The sequence below is a fragment of the Ochlerotatus camptorhynchus genome, unplaced genomic scaffold, assembly GCF_037179485.1.
Source record: "Ochlerotatus camptorhynchus isolate MF236.1 unplaced genomic scaffold, CSIRO-AGI_Acam_v1.1 ptg000232l, whole genome shotgun sequence".
Taxonomy (NCBI): domain Eukaryota; kingdom Metazoa; phylum Arthropoda; class Insecta; order Diptera; family Culicidae; genus Ochlerotatus; species Ochlerotatus camptorhynchus.
The window spans coordinates 1,519,217-1,536,028 of NW_027040722.1; the positions used below are offsets into that span (position 1 = coordinate 1,519,217).

The window sequence follows — 16,812 nt, forward strand, 5'->3', positions numbered from 1 at the left end:
GATTGAACGCTGCACTTTATCGGAGTGCTGTTTGTACATCGGGCACTCCTGCAAGGGGTGAGGATTCTCGCCACAGTAAGCGCATTTTACTGATTCTTTGTGGCAAGAATCCTCTTTGTGGTTTTCACCACATTTGCCACAACGAGTTTTGTTGCCGCAATGGCTGGCCGAGTGTCCCAGCCTTTTGCAGTTGGTACAATTATATACCCTCTTTTTCAAACAACCGCACCGGAAAAAAAGCACCATCAATTTTAACAAAGTTTGGGAGAACTGAACCTGCGAAAGTCACCCGGAACGAGTCTGAATGTTTATAAACTTTTTTACCGTCTAGCAAAGATGCTGAATGCAGTTGCCTTACATCCAGTATCTTCACTAGCGCGGTAGCGAATGTCGAGTTTTTAAAAGTTCCCGAGGCATGTTTCAAGTCCTCGACAGTCAGACTCGCGTCGGAGACCACGCCTTCTATCTCCACATCTCGAGAAGGGATGTAGATGTTGTACTCAACACTAAACAACTCGTGATCAGCAATTTTATTTGCCACATCATAAGTCGGTGCTTCTACACGCAGTTTGTTGAATCTTTCTTTGTGTACCAAGATTCCCGGATACTTACGCAGCAAATCTCTCGTTATGTCGAGAGTTTTCAAAGGTTTATTTTTGGGCCGAAAAAAGACAACCCATGGTCCTTTCGAAGACGGTTCATAGTATATGGTTCGCGTAACGTAGGCATCGGAAGATGCCATAAGTGTTGCGCAAAAGCGGTGCGCAACCACTTAAGAAGGAAAAAAAAAATAAAACCTTCACTAATTAATTAATTTTAATTACTAGTAATTAAATTTTTTGCCCGACGTACGAACAAATCAAAAAGAAAAAAAAAAATCGAAACAAAAAAAAAAAAAAAAAAAAACTTATATCTACTTGCAAAAAGTTGTCTCACTATGACCCATACTCCCCTACCAGGGGTGAGAGACAGAGTCACGCGCCACGAGGCAAAATTAAACTACAATAGGGAGGCAATGGACTTGCAAAATGTATTGTCTAATACTTATGCCGGTTGTAAACAACCTATCAGCCGTTGCAGCTAGATGGTCCGTTTGCTGCTGCTGGTGGTGATGATTGGTGTTGGTGGGTCGGCACGATGATGATAAAATGACTTGACGACCGGATGGATTACCGGGGTGGATTAAAGCTGGATGGCAACTCCAAGGGGCTCGGCCCATGGAATTCCACTTCCTCTGTTGCACACTGGTCACTTGGGGCACCCAATGGGGGGTGAAAAAACCGCTCGGGCGGAAAAAACACCGAAAAAAACTAGATGCCGCGCGACTGAGACCGGGACGTTGTTAACCGACTGAGTGTTCAACTAGGAATGATATATTGCCGTTATAAATGAAACGTTCCTTAAACCTGACCATAATGTTAAATGTGACGCAAAGTACTTCATTTATCGAAATGATCATCTTGATGAAGTTGGTGGTGGCGTTGCCATCATTTTTCATAGACGAATCAAACTTCAAATTCTTTCTTCATTCGAAACCACAGTTTTTGAAACTTTGGGAGTTTCTGGTGAAACAAATTTGGACAACTTACGTTTATAGCTGCCTATTTGCCATTCCAATGCGAAGGCCAGCAAAAGAATTTTCAGAAACTTACCCGTCATAGGTCTAAAGGCTCAATTATTGGTGATTTTACTGCAAAACACCGCTCTTGGAATAATACTCAAACAACTTTCAATTCCTACAAAGTTCACTAAACTTCTACAAAATTTACTGAAGTTCCAAAAACGTTCTGCACTTCTATGAGCCTTACCGAAGTTCTTACGAATTCGCTAAGTTTCAACAAAGTACACTAAACTTCTAAAAAAAATGCTGCACTTTTATAAAGTTTCCTGAACGCCTACGAAGTTTTCCAGAGATCTTCAAAGTTTCTTGAAGCTCTACAACGTTCCCTGAACTTTTACGAATTTCTCTGAGACCAAATGATGTTTGTTATCTTCCCTGAACTTTAGTAATGATTCTTTTTTTTTCACCTCCGGTCACAATTTTGAAGAGGTTACGACATGTGAAGACATTTTCGTCCATCGTCCATTTTCCTCACTGGGAGTGGGATTCATTTTCTTTACTGGCCAGTTCTTTCCAATATAAAGCTAATCCCAAGTAAATCTTATCATCGACAAACATTTAATAAACAGATACGCCCCTACAACCTACATGTCCAGAATATCGTCTAGCCACTGTTGGATATCTTCCTTCGTTTCCTTCGCTGCCGGTTGTACTTCTCGCTTACCTCCAGAATTTCCCTCGTTTCCCTTCTCCACTCCTGAAGACCCCACACCAGCAGCTATCTGTTCCTGAACGTTACTACTTTCGATAGGCACTGCATCAGTCGCCGAACGACTTCCTCCTTCCGTTAGATTGACCTCGCTTAACCGCTCTGCAACTGCTACATTCGAAGAAGCATAGCTTCCGGTCACATTGGGATCATTTCTCAGCTCCGGAGGCAGTGCCATGGGGCCAATTAAGCACGGCACCGGCCGAGCAGGCGGATCTTGCCGTTCCTGATTCACTGGAGGCGGGAGCGCTCCCGCTCCTATGAGACACTTGATCGGTGGCTTCGGCTGGCTGTCTCCCATCTTCTTCGATGATTCCAACCGCTGGCAAAGTTCGTCGTAATTGTTTGATTCGTACTGTGCTTTCAATTTCATAGAATTGATTTCCTGTTTGGAGAAAATCTCGCACGGGTAGCCGTTTCTCTCGTAGAACGGGATAGTGGCCAAGCTTGCGTTCAGCTGCTTCGTATCGATCTGGAAGTATTGTCCGTACTGTTGACCGGGCTTGCCACTGCCGCTGGTAATCGAAACGTCTTCGCTATCGGTCGTCCAATGTTTTTCGGTACTAAGGAAAAAGTGTCCACTGACCGAAGGGGGCATTTGCAGTAGTTTCTCGAAATCGGCAGCCCGCAGCTGCTCGTCTTCCGAATCGCTTCCCCCAGACGAGAGATTTCGGCTGCTGTTCCAGTTGGATTCGACCGGTCGCCTCGAGAACGGATCGTCGTAGACAATCAACGGGGCAGATGTGGGCACCGTTCGGTTGGTGTTTTCTGCTTCTTTTTGTGACTTACCGGCGGAACTGCCGCTGCTGGATTTCACCGGAGGCGGTTTTTTGTGGTGCTTGTCTTTGCGACGTTTGTCCTGATCGGAATGAGAAGAATTTAAACCGTATGTAAGGCAATATTTTCAAGGATGACTCACCCGTCCAACACTTTTATCCATACTAAATAGTTCGATCTGCGTTGCTGAGAAATAGCTGGGCACAACAATCGAAACAATTATGAGTCATCAAAGGCCATGAGCGAAAACATTTATTATTATTTCCCACACGCAAGCAGAGGGGTAGCGGTATTTTGTAAAAATGTTTATTGTTTACAAACCAGCTGACAGATGTTTCGCTGCGACCGAAAGAGTAGAAGCGGCGGGTGATTTCAGAAGGGGGCATTGAATTTTGTTGAACAATTCAAGGGTGATTTAGCAAAAGGACGTATCTTCTTTCAAACGCCAATTTGTCGAAACTCTCGAAGGGGCGACACATCTAAATCTCAATTGGGTTCTTTAATTTTGCAAAATATATCGATTTTTATATATTATCTGAAAGAGCTTCGTTTTCTGAGCACAGCAATATTTTTTTCGAACCCACACACTTTCTTCTTGATTTTTAAATCAAGATTTAAATCAAAATAATAACTTCACTGTTTGACAGTAAACTAAAAATCTGACAGCTCGCTCCCAAATAAAGTGACACCGAGGGGCGCTAATAAAGTGATTTTTGCAAATGTAATCGTTCTTATTTAAAATAGTTCCAGTGTACCAAAATTAATGAAATTTTGGGTGTGGGCTCCATTTTTAATGCAGATTACGAATATGCATTTATCTCAATACCCTTAAAGAACCCAATTGGGTTGTTTAGGCGTATTGAGGTAAATACATATTCGTTATCTGCATTAAAAATGGAACCGAAATCCAAAATTTCATCAATTTTGGTACACTGGAACTATTTTAAATGAGTACGATTACATTAGCAAAAACCACTATCTTAGCGCCCTTTGGTGGTACTTTGTATGGGAGCGAGCTGTCAACGAATAGATTTCCCGCATAAACGCGAACCATAAATTGACCTTACCAAAAATGGTTAAAAATTGTTTATAATCCCTGCTAAACTTCAAATGAAATGGTTATGGAACTTTACAAGAACGTTTAATGATAAAGTTTTAACCTTATGTATTATGGTTTTTTGGAAGCGGACCTTACAAATAATGAGTTGTTAAGAACCATTACCATTCAAAATTCTTGTTTTCTCCATATATTTTCGGGAGGAGGACTATATTAGAACCTTTTAACTTATGGTTTGAGAACATTAATGGTCATGGTTATGGTAGTCAGTAAGGTCCATGAATAGTTTTGTAACATCGATCAACTTTATGTGGAATATATCGCGAATTGGTTGCCTGTAAATAACTGATTACCAATTCACGATATATTCCACGTAAAGTTGAGCGATAATACAAAACCATTAATGGACCTTACTGACTATAATAACCATAACCATTAATGTTCTCAAACCATAAGTGAACATTTTCGTTAATTTCGTTAACGTTCTAATATAGTTCTCTTTTCGAAAATGTATGGAGAAAACAAGAATTTGAATGGTAATGGTTCTTAACAACCCATTATTTGTGAGGTCCGCTTTCAAAAAACAATAATACATAAGGTTAAACCTTTATCACACAAACGTTCATGTAAAGTTCCATAATCATTTCAGTTAAAGTTTAGGAAGGATTATAAACAATTTATAATTATTATCGGTAAGGTCAAGTAAGAGATGAGCTATAGCCAATAGCTAAAAATCTCTATAATAAAGGAAAAAAAAAAGGTAAGGTCAAGTTATGGTTCGCGTTTATGCGGGTTGGGACACTGTGTGAAACTGTGGTAGTGAAAATCCGAGGAAAATACATAACAAACTGCTGTCTAACTCATTTTGACAGATTGAATTACATACGTGGGAAAAAAAATGGGACATCTCTGATTTTGGTGTGATTGTTTTGATAAAAAGAGCGTATTTTTTATGTATTTTCCAAAGTGTGTATTTACAATTCAGCTGATTTATGAAGTTGATCGCCCCTCGGGGACCAACGGCTGTTCACCGGTAACACTCGTGTTTATTTCAGTTACCGTGCGGACGTAATTTGTGGTTAGCCCCGGTCTCTTTCAAATTGTATCATTATTTATGTACGGTCCTTATATTTGAAATGACGTTTCACCAGCGCTGCCATTTATACAGATTTATCTGTATGATACAGATTTTTTAATCTTAATACAGACCCGATACATAATACAGATTTATCACAGATTTTTAAATTACAATACAGATTTATACAGATTTTTATAAAATGCTTGAGAAAAAAAAATTCAAAATTTATAAAAACAAAATAACTTGCTCGATTTTATCCTCGATTTTATCAGCGTACAGTATTAATTGAATATTTCCAATATAAGCATGTATGTTAAATACAAGAAAAGTGCCCGAGCACATTAAAATGGTACAAATACAAGTACTCGTAAACATTTTACTTGCATTGAAAATGTATTTCGTAAGAAATTGCGGATGTTCTGATATTCTCCATACTGCAAAAATGATTTTACCAGCACTGGCGGGGCGACATCTCTCGACTTTTCGGTGTAACTACCACACAAATGATGTAATTAATCGTATTCATCTATTTTAAAAATATCAAATAGTAATGAACTCGTGCACTTTTTTGCATTTAAAACTGCTTATCAGGAAGATAATGAATAGAAACTAAAATCTCCATACATTTTCAAACGGCTTCATATCACTCTTATAAATAAGTACGGACGATATCACAAATGGCGCAATTATATCCCGTATGGTTAGTACGATAGCCCGAATAGGTGGTTAAGCACTTTTTATGGTTATTTTGTATGCAGTGTATTTGTAAAACAACAAAACATGATTAATTAAGAAAAAATCGTCAATACAGAAAATACAGATTTTTTAATAGAGTGGATACAGATTTTTTATAAAACCACCTGGCAGCTCTGCGTTTCACTTTCATCTAGTGATGACCGATTTTCATTCGAATAATCGATTAATCGATTAACGAACCAAACAGTAAAATATTTGTAATCGATGCCGGTACAAGCATTAAGTTCTGCAAAGGATCATCACCGATCGTTTTATACAAGTTTTGCACTCTCATTGGTGGAAAAATGACAGCACAGCGAACAAAAAATAATCGATTAGTTGTTAATCGAATAATCAAAAAAAAATGGGGGCATCTTGGGGGGGGGGTGTGATTGTTTTGATAAAAAAGCGCGCAAAATTTCATCTGTACCGAGGGGGCAGCAAATCCACAAAATTACCTTGCATACTGGGGGTATTCATTGGATGAAAGGGACCGTGAAAGAGGACACTGAAATTATATTTCTTCCGACAGTTTCATCTTAGTATTCATCTTTGGCTTATTTACTTCCCTTCCGAAAAACGTAGATCATTAGAATTGATTAAATTTTGCAGAAATACGGATCCGTAGGAGATATTCAAAGAAACTCAGTATTTTGGTTTTGTGGGGAGGCAAGTTTTTAAACTGGATTTATAAGCAGGCTTGAAATTGCTCATTACAGCTAAAATGCTATTTTTCGTTATTAAGAAAAAATGGGATACTAAAATGATAATTTTTATTTGTAAGATGCAAGAAGAGGTGGTAAAGTTTATATATAACATCCCTAATAAAATTGTTATGGTTATTTTCCTTAACGGCGTGTTCTGGGTATAATCCAAACCATTTGTGGAATAGTTCAATCATTTGGGTTATCATTCGTTTATGGTATATTTTTATTAGGGATATACATGTTTTCAAATTTGCTTTCAGAAGGTCACAACTAGCGATTTTATGATCGCTGATTGCTCGCTCATCGCGTTGCTCATCGTTACAGCTAATCGCTAGTTGTGACCTTCTGAAAGCAAAATTGACAAATTTTATATGTCATACACAAACTTTACCACCTCTTCTTGCATCTTACAAATAAAAATTATCATTTTAGTATCCCATTGTTTCATAATACCGAAAAATAGCATTTAAGCTATAATGAGCAATTGAGTTCTTTAATTTTGAAAAATATATCGGTTTTTATATATCATCTGAAAAAGCTTCGTTTTTTGGGCACAGCGATATTTTTTTCGAACCCACACACTTTCATCTCGATTTTTAAATCAAGATTTAAAGCAAAATAATAACTTCACTGTTTGACACTAAACTGGCAAACTGACAGCTCGCTCCCATACATAGTGACACCGAGGGGCGCTAATAAGGTGATTTTTGCAAATGTAATCGTTCTTATTTAAAATAGTTCCAGAGTACCAAAATTGATGAAATTTTGGGTTTGGATTCCATTTTTAATGCAGATTACGAATATGCATTTACCTCAATACCCTTAAAGAACCCAATTGCAAGCCTGTTTATAAGAGTGATTTTTCTTTTGTTGGAACTTTCTTTAAACGTGGCAATGAATCACTAATGCGTGCCCTTTCTACATCGATTTCTATCATCACTCAAAATGTCCAAAATACCCAAAATGTCTCCATACATCTGAGTATTGGCAAATCCAAGTTGGCACTCATGGAAATCAGGTTGCTGCTACAGTGGTAGAAAAGCTGAAATCTATGTATATACCTAGAAATCAGAAAAGAAATTATTTTTTCTTTATTATATCTAGATAGAGCTGGAATTAGGGCGCAACAGCTTTTGTAAACACAATAGTTGGGTAAAGAAGAATTGCATTATAACACCCCTAATAAACAAATACCATAAACGAACTGTATCCCGGATGGGTAAACTATCCCACAAAAGGTTTGGATGATACCCCGAACACGTCGTTAAGCTCTCTTTTATGATTATCTTTATTAGGGAGACCATCGACTGGAAATGCTCTCGCAACGTGGGGCTTTAGGTAGTGATGAAAACATCGCTAGAACTATTCCACAGCCGCAGTCAGTTTATGAGCAAAAGAGGGACGCACATTTTTGCCTGTAGACTTGGAGACATACTTCAAGTCTCCGCGTACATCGTACGGGTTAGGCAAAAATGTGCGTCTATATTTAAAAAAAAAACTATCGCATTAATGGCCCTTCGCTCATTTTCAACTTCTATTCAATTTTCATACTGCCGTACTCTAACGGAACTATCCACCTACTCTTTTCTTAAGATCATTCTCTAGCTAATAAATTATTACACTAAAGCCAAGGGTTGGTCACTCTACACCGAGCCGCACCGAGCTCTACACAGTGTGCCAAAATCAAACTGGGGCACATCGGGGTGCAGTCATTGACGTTGTTACAATTTTTATGATCTTCAAAGTTTCTGGCAACACTGAACTTTTTCTGCGCCTGCGTAGTGTGCATGTGTCAAAATTTGTTATTGACGTTGCCACTCCTAGTCAAATAATTTTCAAAACAACCGTGAATCTCCACCAAGTCTCGCCATGGATTCTCAAAATCGTTACACCCGTTACGGCAGTCACATCCACATTTCCTTTCATACGAAGATCAGCTGACAGCGGTATCTTGACCTAACCGAGGTTTCCGGCCATGGCTACACGAAATAGCGATGCAGCTCCCACGGCTGTGGCTGCTTCCAATGCTGCTGCTGGTCCGTCTTTTTTGACGAATTTTAGAGGAGACGGACCAGCAGAAGGAACAGCAGCAGCAGCATAATAATCAGCCGCAGCCGTGGGAGCTGCATCGCTAATTTGTGTAGCCGTGGTCGACGCTGGAAATCTTGGGCCGGTTACGACAAGCGGTGCTTGAGTTTTAATCGGAAAGTCAACAACCAAACAAAATCTATACCATCCGACCATTCGAACTGCTCGAATACATCCATGGCGGTGGCTGCTACTTCAACCATTCCATCGTCCAACATATAATGTTGGAGGACCGTCTTGGCAAAATCTCAAATAGTTCAACAAATTGTTACTCTCGTTCCTTTTTGCATTTCCAACTAACACAATAAGAAATTATAATTACGAATCATAACATTAATAATTACCCAGAAAAAGGAAAATCTTTTCTTTTTTCTCCGAAAATAAGCTTCCGCTCTTTCAAAGCTAACGTGTTCTCGTTGCTCCATGCACCGTTCATCTTCTTGGAGGAGGAGAAGCACAGCTTCATAATGAACGGGAGTTTTGTGCATTTGTGATCATCGCGCTGTGGTTGCACTTTATGGTGACGTTCACCGCCAGGGCAACGCTCGGGAACTCGACCAATCCGGAGGAGGAACTTCCCGATTTCAGCGGGAACATTCGCACTTGCGACGGGTGGCAGTCCTTGGTGGTGAATGCAGTCAGCAGCAGATCCTCGGACGACATACGGGTGGGTTATTGAAGAAGTAGAGAATGCGATTTTTGCTGGCCTGGGAAGCGATTGTTCTTGGAGGCGCTGTAGACCTTGAAGCTGATTGAATTGTCCTGCAGGGTGTACGGGTTGGTGGACGCTGACAAGTAGTTCAGCTTGGAAAATTGGCTGGTCCGTTTTGGGTCAGCGGTGCGTCCTTCATCAGTCCGACGTGTGTTCTGGCTGGTGTTGGTTTCCAGTTTTCAGACGGATGAAACTCGGGCGGTGAAAAATTCAGTGCAAATCCATTTCCTCCGCCGGCTCCCAGAAGGGTTGGTTGACTAATGATTGACGTTCGTTGTGCGGGGTCGGCCTTCGCCAAAGATGGAAGGATCGTGTAGCAACGGAGCCCGTCCGTTGCAGGCATCCTTGGAGACGGATGCATCCAGTGTGTAGTCCCAACTGGAGTCCGTGTCGTTTTTGAAAACATTGAAAAACAAAACAAAAATAAAAGCTTTTAAAATACCGGGTTGCCAAACAAGGCATTATTCACAAGCAATCAAAAGTCAGTTCAATGACTTCTTGACACTGCCGGTACAACTGCGGCACACTGAGGTACACTGAGAAAAAAGTTGGCGCAAAACAAGTGTGTAGAGTGACCACCCCTTGACTAAAGCTTCATGTTAGCATTTCCAACCAACTCTGAAAATCGCTAACTTCGCGTATGAAGTAACATAAAAAACACTTTGAAAATAGAAAATTGCCAAAAGGTATAAAGAGATTTCTATCCGTGTAGATATATCTTTTGAGTAGTCCTTTTAAGTTTTCTACTAACGTAGCATTAACCAGATTTAAATAAAATGCTCCATTGGCAAAATAAAAACATTTTAAGATTGAACTCGTATATCTCACAGTGTAAAATTTTGAAACCATCATCACTTTCGTTGTTCTTCTATTCTCCACGAGTATGAACTTTGATTTGCCAATAAGAAGTGACTTTCTTTCTCTGAGTCATTCTCATTGGCCGTGCACATCGTATTACCTGCTTACATGAATACATTGCTTCAATACTTCACAGCTGCACCTCATTTTCAGTGCCGGGTCATTATTTACGTGTCAAAAATTTTCTCCATGATGCCCTTTCGCTCTAAGGCGAGAGCGACTCATCAGCAGCAACTTTCGCTTTTGGTGGTGTTTACATCAAAATTTTCACTGAAAATATTTCAGCAATCCTTGTTTAATCAATAAGTGAGCAAAAATATCTTGCTAGCGTAGGAAGAAAGTTCCGAAAATAGTGGCGAAAAAGTGGTGATTAAAGTAGGACCCTCGATAAATGGATGTAGCAAAGTCTTTGTTCGGCAATCGAGATCACGAAGGATACGTAGGCAAAGATGAGCATATGGTAGGTTTCTGGGGCTCGTGATTAGTTGGACCGAAAAACTTGAACGTATTTTGCTTTGTTTAATGCTGCAGAAAAAACTGGAATCGGCCAACTCGGAAGATGACGGAGAGTTGGTCGAACTGGCGGAAGGGCTACACATTAGCGAAGGTCTGCGTCCGACAGCAGGAGGGCCATTTTCCGCCCTAACACCGTCGATGTGGCCCCAAGATATATTGGCCAAGCTGGGACAGCCGGAACCGAACGAACCACCCAACCATCAGCCGGACTACCGCTTTGACGAGTTTGGTTTCCGCGTTGAGGAGGAGGATGGTCCCGAACAGAGTTCGAACAAACTGTTGAGCATTCCGTTCATGGAGGATCCTGCGCAGAGACTGCAGTGGATTGCCCATTTGGAATTTTCCCACAACAAGGAAGCGACCGAACTGACATGGGACAGCGTTGATGTGGTGCTTCCGCGAACGGAGAAGCTGAGAAATATGGTTCGCGCTGGGATTCCCCACTCGTTGCGTCCGCAGATGTGGATGCGTCTGTCGGGGGCGCTGCAAAAGAAGTTGAAATCGGAAACGTCCTATCCGGACATTGTGAAGGTATCGGCAAACGATGCACTCATGACGTCGAAGCAGATCGAGAAGGATCTGTTGCGAATTATGCCGACGAATGCGTGCTTCAGTTCGTTGAGTAGCACCGGAGTTCCGCGGTTGCGCCGCATTCTGCGGGGAATCGCTTGGCTCTATCCGGACATTGGCTATTGTCAGGGTACGGGAGTGATAGCAGCTTCGCTGCTGTTGCTTCTAGAGGAGGAGGATGCCTTTTGGATGATGGCCACGATTGTGGAAGACCTGCTGCCAGCGTCGTACTACTCGTCGACCTTGCTGGGCATTCAAGCGGATCAGCGAGTGATGCAGACCCTGATCGGAAACTATCTGACCGGGGTGGATGAAACACTGAAGAGCCATGACATTGAACTGTCGCTCATTACGCTCCACTGGTTTCTAACGCTGTTTGCAAGCGTGGTGCACATGAAGATTTTGCTGAGGTGAGTTGGAACAACCTTTGACAGCTAAAATAGGCTCAAATATTTTTCCTTCCAGAATCTGGGACTGGTTCTTCTATGACGGCTCGATCGTCCTGTTCCAGCTGACACTTGGATTGCTGAAAATCAAAGAACCCTCGTTGAAAAATCTCGAAAATTCCGCCCAGATCTTCAATTCCCTGTCGGACATTCCCGGCGATATCGACGATGTGGAGCATCTGTTTTCCATCTCGATGGAAGTGGGTGGTTCCTTGTCGCCGATGGTCATCGAAACGCACCGCCGTCGACATCTGGCTTATTTGATGGCCGACCAGGGTGCATTGGTTGGGAATCCGGAAGCGGGCTCTAATCTACCGAAGCAACATTTGGCCCGACGGCAGGTCAAGAAGTCGAAGTCGATGATCCAGATGATTCTGTTCGGCAACGACGATGGGGACGACGAGTTGAAGAACAAGAACATACGACAGACGGAGATTTTGGTTGATCTGAGGGAGGCAATTCTCAAGGTGGCGAGGCACTTCTTGGCCATCGAGCCGAAGCTCACTGTGCATATCAAGCTGGTTGCAGACTACAGCATGGACAGTCATGCCAAAGATCACGAGAACTACATCAACGTGTCGAGAACGCGCAGCCGGCGGGCAAAGGCGCTGCATGACTTCGAGAGGCACGATGATGACGAGTTGGGATTTAGGAAGAACGATATCATAACTATCATCAGTCAGAAGGATGAGCACTGCTGGGTGGGTGAGCTAAATGGGCTGCGTGGGTGGTTCCCTGCGAAATTCGTCGAACTGTTGGACGAGCGGAGCAAACAGTACAGCTGTGCAGGGGACGATGCAATTTCCGAGACGGTTACCGATTTGGTACGTGGAACGTTAGCACCAACCATCAAGCAAGTCCTCGAGCATGGCATGAAACGTCCGTCGTTCTTGGGTGGCCCATGCCACCCATGGTTGTTTATCGAGGAAGCCGCAACTCGTGAGGTGGAAAAGGACTTCGAATCCGTCTACTCGCGGCTGGTCCTCTGCAAAACATACCGACTGGACGAGGATGGAAAAGTCCTAACCCCGGAGGAACTGCTCTACCGTTGCGTTCAGGCAGTCAACCAAAGCCACGATGCGGCGCACGCCCAAATGGACGTCAAACTACGTTCGCTCATCTGTCTCGGTCTAAACGAGCAGGTGCTGCACCTGTGGATGGAAGTACTATGCAGCTGTACCGAGATCGTTCACAAATGGTACCAACCGTGGAGTTTCATCTACTCGCCCGGTTGGGTGCAGATCAAGTGCGAACTTCGGCTGCTGTGTCAGTTTGCCTTCAATCTCAACCCGGACTGGGAACTGCCGGCCAAGCGGGAGGCCACGCAGAGCCAACCGCTCAAGGACGGGGTGCGCGACATGCTCGTCAAGCATCATCTCTTTTCCTGGGATCTTTAGATAGTGAGACATGTGTCGTCTCTACTGGTAGCTAGCAAAACAAAGTACTGGTTTTATTTGCTGTTTTAGGTTGTTTTAATCCGAGATTAGTTTCCTTATTTATTAGTTCCCGTTACGTTCCTTACAGTCTACAGACCGAAACCACTTTGTCTTGTTTTTTTTTCGAAATGTTTAGACCATTCCTCTTCTCTTGTCAATTGCTGCAGTTGAAGCCGAACTTTTGTTCTTTATGAAAATTTTACCATGTGTTCAAAATAACCAAATCATTTGATGTTGTGCATCATAGGTTTCCAATTATGCATTAACTAATACGTTTTAAATGTTGTCTTACATTGTGCGGTGTAACAAATGAAATATTTATTGGAGTACATATATATATATTTACCCTAATCTACAGTGTATAACAATACTTACTGTATATGTCAAACTGCTTATGAGAAATTGGAAATAAACGTAATAAATTAAACTCAAGCGATCCATTCAGTTTCGTTCAATAAAGCCATTTCCGAAAAGATTAAATGATAACAATTATACTTACTTTGCAGTTACTTACTTTCAACAAAATGTCGCATCTGCGCGATGCCCGTGGTCTAAGTTAAGGCATAACAATATCACAGACAAACGGACATAACTCTGCGTAGTACTAGAATTTCGACTAGAATGGGGTACGTTGATCGTTTGCTTGGGACCAATAAGCTAGTCAAGTAGTGAGCCAATTTAAAATCGTTAGTTTCGTATTGATTGTTGGTTGTACCATAACGGTACTGTTTTGTATGTCTGTCAATGGTATAAGTTGTTCATCGAACACGCATTTAACGGTCAATTCAAATGTTTCTTAGTTGGTAGTACCGTAGTACCAACAATCAATACGAAACTAACGATTTTAAATTGGCTCACCACTTTAGTAGCCTATTAGTCCCAAGCAAACGATTAACGTACCCTATTCTAGTTGAAATTCTATTACTACACTAAGTTTGTTTTGATTCGCTATGAAAGTTTGACAGATAACATCAGGGGTGTGTGGATTCATGCAGAACATGCAGGGGTGAGTGAAATAGCTTGGGACTGCTTGGGACCGTTGTTCTGGTTCTGGTACTGAGTGGGCCAAAAATAATAATGATTTTCTTCGGGACCCAGTGGTCTTAGAGTTACCTCTATGGTAGTACCATAGAGGTAACTCTAAGACCACTGGGTCCCGAAGAAAATCATTATTATTTTTGGCTCACTCAGTACCAGAACAACGGTCCCAAGCAGTCCCAAGCTATTTCACTCACCCCTGCATGTTCTGCATGAATCCACACACCCCTGATGTTATCTGTCAAACTTTCATAGCGAATCAAAACAAACATAGTGTAGTAATAGAATTTCAACTAGAATAGGGTACGTTAATCGTTTGCTTGGGACCAATAGGCTACTAAAGTGGTGAGCCAATTTAAAATCGTTAGTTTCGTATTGATTGTTGGTACTATCTTCGGTCCCAAGCTAATCGATGCACCCCTCGAAACATAGGAAAATCCACGAACCCCTCATTTTATCTGTCAAGCTTTCATAGCGAATCAAAACAAACATAGTGTAGTACTGAAATTTATACTGGAATGGGATACGTTAATCGATTTGCTTGGGACCAATAGGCTAGTCAAGTAGTGAGCCAATTTAAAATCGTTAGTTTCGAATTGATTGTTGGTGGTAGTTTTAGTGACGATGTTTTACAGTGAGAAATATTCAATGTGTTATATGTCTGTGACAATATCATCAAACCGGAGGCGGTGGTTCCGGTTAAGAAAATCTGTCAGGTTGCAAATTTTCTCAATTCCCTGCGCAATTGGAAGATTGCCGTAAAAGCTCAACGCAGATGTCGCCACTGCATGATGATGATAATGTTGACAGACTGCATATAAAATTCGTGCAAATTAGCGTTAAATCATAGTTTTCACCAAGCCTGTGTAAAATCCTTCCAATATAACATTCGAATTGAAGAAGAAAACGTGTTTACGATCAGACTGATGTGCATCTTTGACTTTTCCAGTTGAACTTTCATAAGATAATATTCATTTCATTTCGCGGCTCCATCAATGCTGCATCGTAAATATGATGTAAACAGAAGTAAATTGCTCAATTACTCAAAATAAAGATGATTTGTCATCTTGTTATCACTTTGAAGACCATCTAGCACCATTTTATAGTATGGTGCGTGTTGAGTAAATCAAGTTCCGGTGCGTTTTCCGTCGAAAATTGTGAGTATGAATATGTTTGCTTAGAAAAGGCCAAAATGAACATTTATTGAATATTGGCGACCTATAAAACCAATTCTCCATTACCACCAGCATGATACAACCATACAACCTTTCCTAAGTAAATTAACTTAATTTCCACTTTCATCTTAGTGGAAATCGCACATATTCACCATTTTCCGAAAAATGCAGCTTGTGCAAACTTGTTATGCTTTATTTTCCATGAAAACCTCTCCGATCCACTCCGAAATAATAACAATAATTAGTTTTCAAACACGTTTTCTTACACGATTCAAGCAAAAGTTTCCACGGGAAATTATTAGTTTTTCTTTATGGACCGATTTGCCCCAAAAATCGTCTGTTTTACTTGGAAAATTTGGAAACTATCCTCCTTCTAGTAGTTCTCACTTCGAAATGTAGGTGGCGAAAGCTTGGAAAAGTTTCACTGCAAGACGCCAATACAATATAATAGAGTAGGATTTTGTCATCACACGATTTCCTCGACGATTTCTGACTTACACAAATTTACGTTTAACACAAAATTTTCTTTTTTTGACGTAGGCCTACGTCTGTGATTTCTGTATGGGAGTACACTTTGTGAAAACCGAAAATGGAACATGTAACAACATTATGAAAGATTTTGAACGTTAATAACTCAGCTGATCCTGGCCCAATTTCAATCATTTTATCACCAATCGATCAGAAATATTTCTACGCATCTGCTTAATTTAAGACTTTATCATATTTAAAAATTTCACTATTAAAAATTGCACGTATGTGCAACTGTTGCTATGATAATTAAAATTATCACCGATTGCCTGCAATAAGCGATTTCCCTAACACAGATTTCACAAATTGAATTCCATCCGGTCTCACCAAACGGTGTTTATTCAATCATCGCGTGGTTAGTGGTGGTGTTCTCCAGAACACAACGAAAGAGTATCTGTAAGTAGCGAGCTGCAGTCCACATGAGCATCCATAGAAAGAGGAAGAAGCCGCACAGCTATTGATCGGAATCAGTAGCTCTTCGTGAGTTGCTGTGGGCCATCTATGTCAAGTGTGTCATACTAAAGAGTATAAACAAAGAGAACCCCGCTCAAATTCCTATTCCTACACAAAACACAAGCTCCAGCTGCAGTTAACAAATAAGATTTATTATATAAGGCCACGTAGTCCTACGTCACCATTGCGTACAACCATAGAGGTAACTCTAAGACCACTGGGTCCCGAAGAAAATCATTATTATTTTGGCTCACTCAGTATCAGAACAACGGTCCCAAGCAGTCCCAAGCTATTTCACTCACCCCTGC

General features: G+C 41.1%; 2 protein-coding genes across 2 annotated transcripts; one reads left to right on the forward strand and one right to left on the reverse strand.

Moving 5' to 3' along the window:
* Positions 1 to 2,178: 2,178 nt before the first annotated feature.
* Positions 2,179 to 3,348, reverse strand: Aven (Apoptosis and caspase activation inhibitor). The gene is made up of 2 exons (XM_065225577.1): positions 3,250 to 3,348; positions 2,179 to 3,189 (listed from the first exon to the last, which is right to left on the reverse strand). The coding sequence occupies exons 1-2, from the start codon at positions 3,268 to 3,270 to the stop codon at positions 2,206 to 2,208; spliced, it is 1,005 nt and encodes a 334-aa protein (XP_065081649.1). The 5' UTR covers positions 3,271 to 3,348; the 3' UTR covers positions 2,179 to 2,205.
* Positions 3,349 to 10,534: 7,186 nt separating this feature from the next.
* LOC135704174 (small G protein signaling modulator 3 homolog) lies at positions 10,535 to 13,742 on the forward strand. The gene is made up of 3 exons (XM_065225606.1): positions 10,535 to 10,802; positions 10,874 to 11,838; positions 11,894 to 13,742. The coding sequence occupies exons 1-3, from the start codon at positions 10,734 to 10,736 to the stop codon at positions 13,269 to 13,271; spliced, it is 2,412 nt and encodes an 803-aa protein (XP_065081678.1). The 5' UTR covers positions 10,535 to 10,733; the 3' UTR covers positions 13,272 to 13,742.
* Positions 13,743 to 16,812: the final 3,070 nt, after the last annotated feature.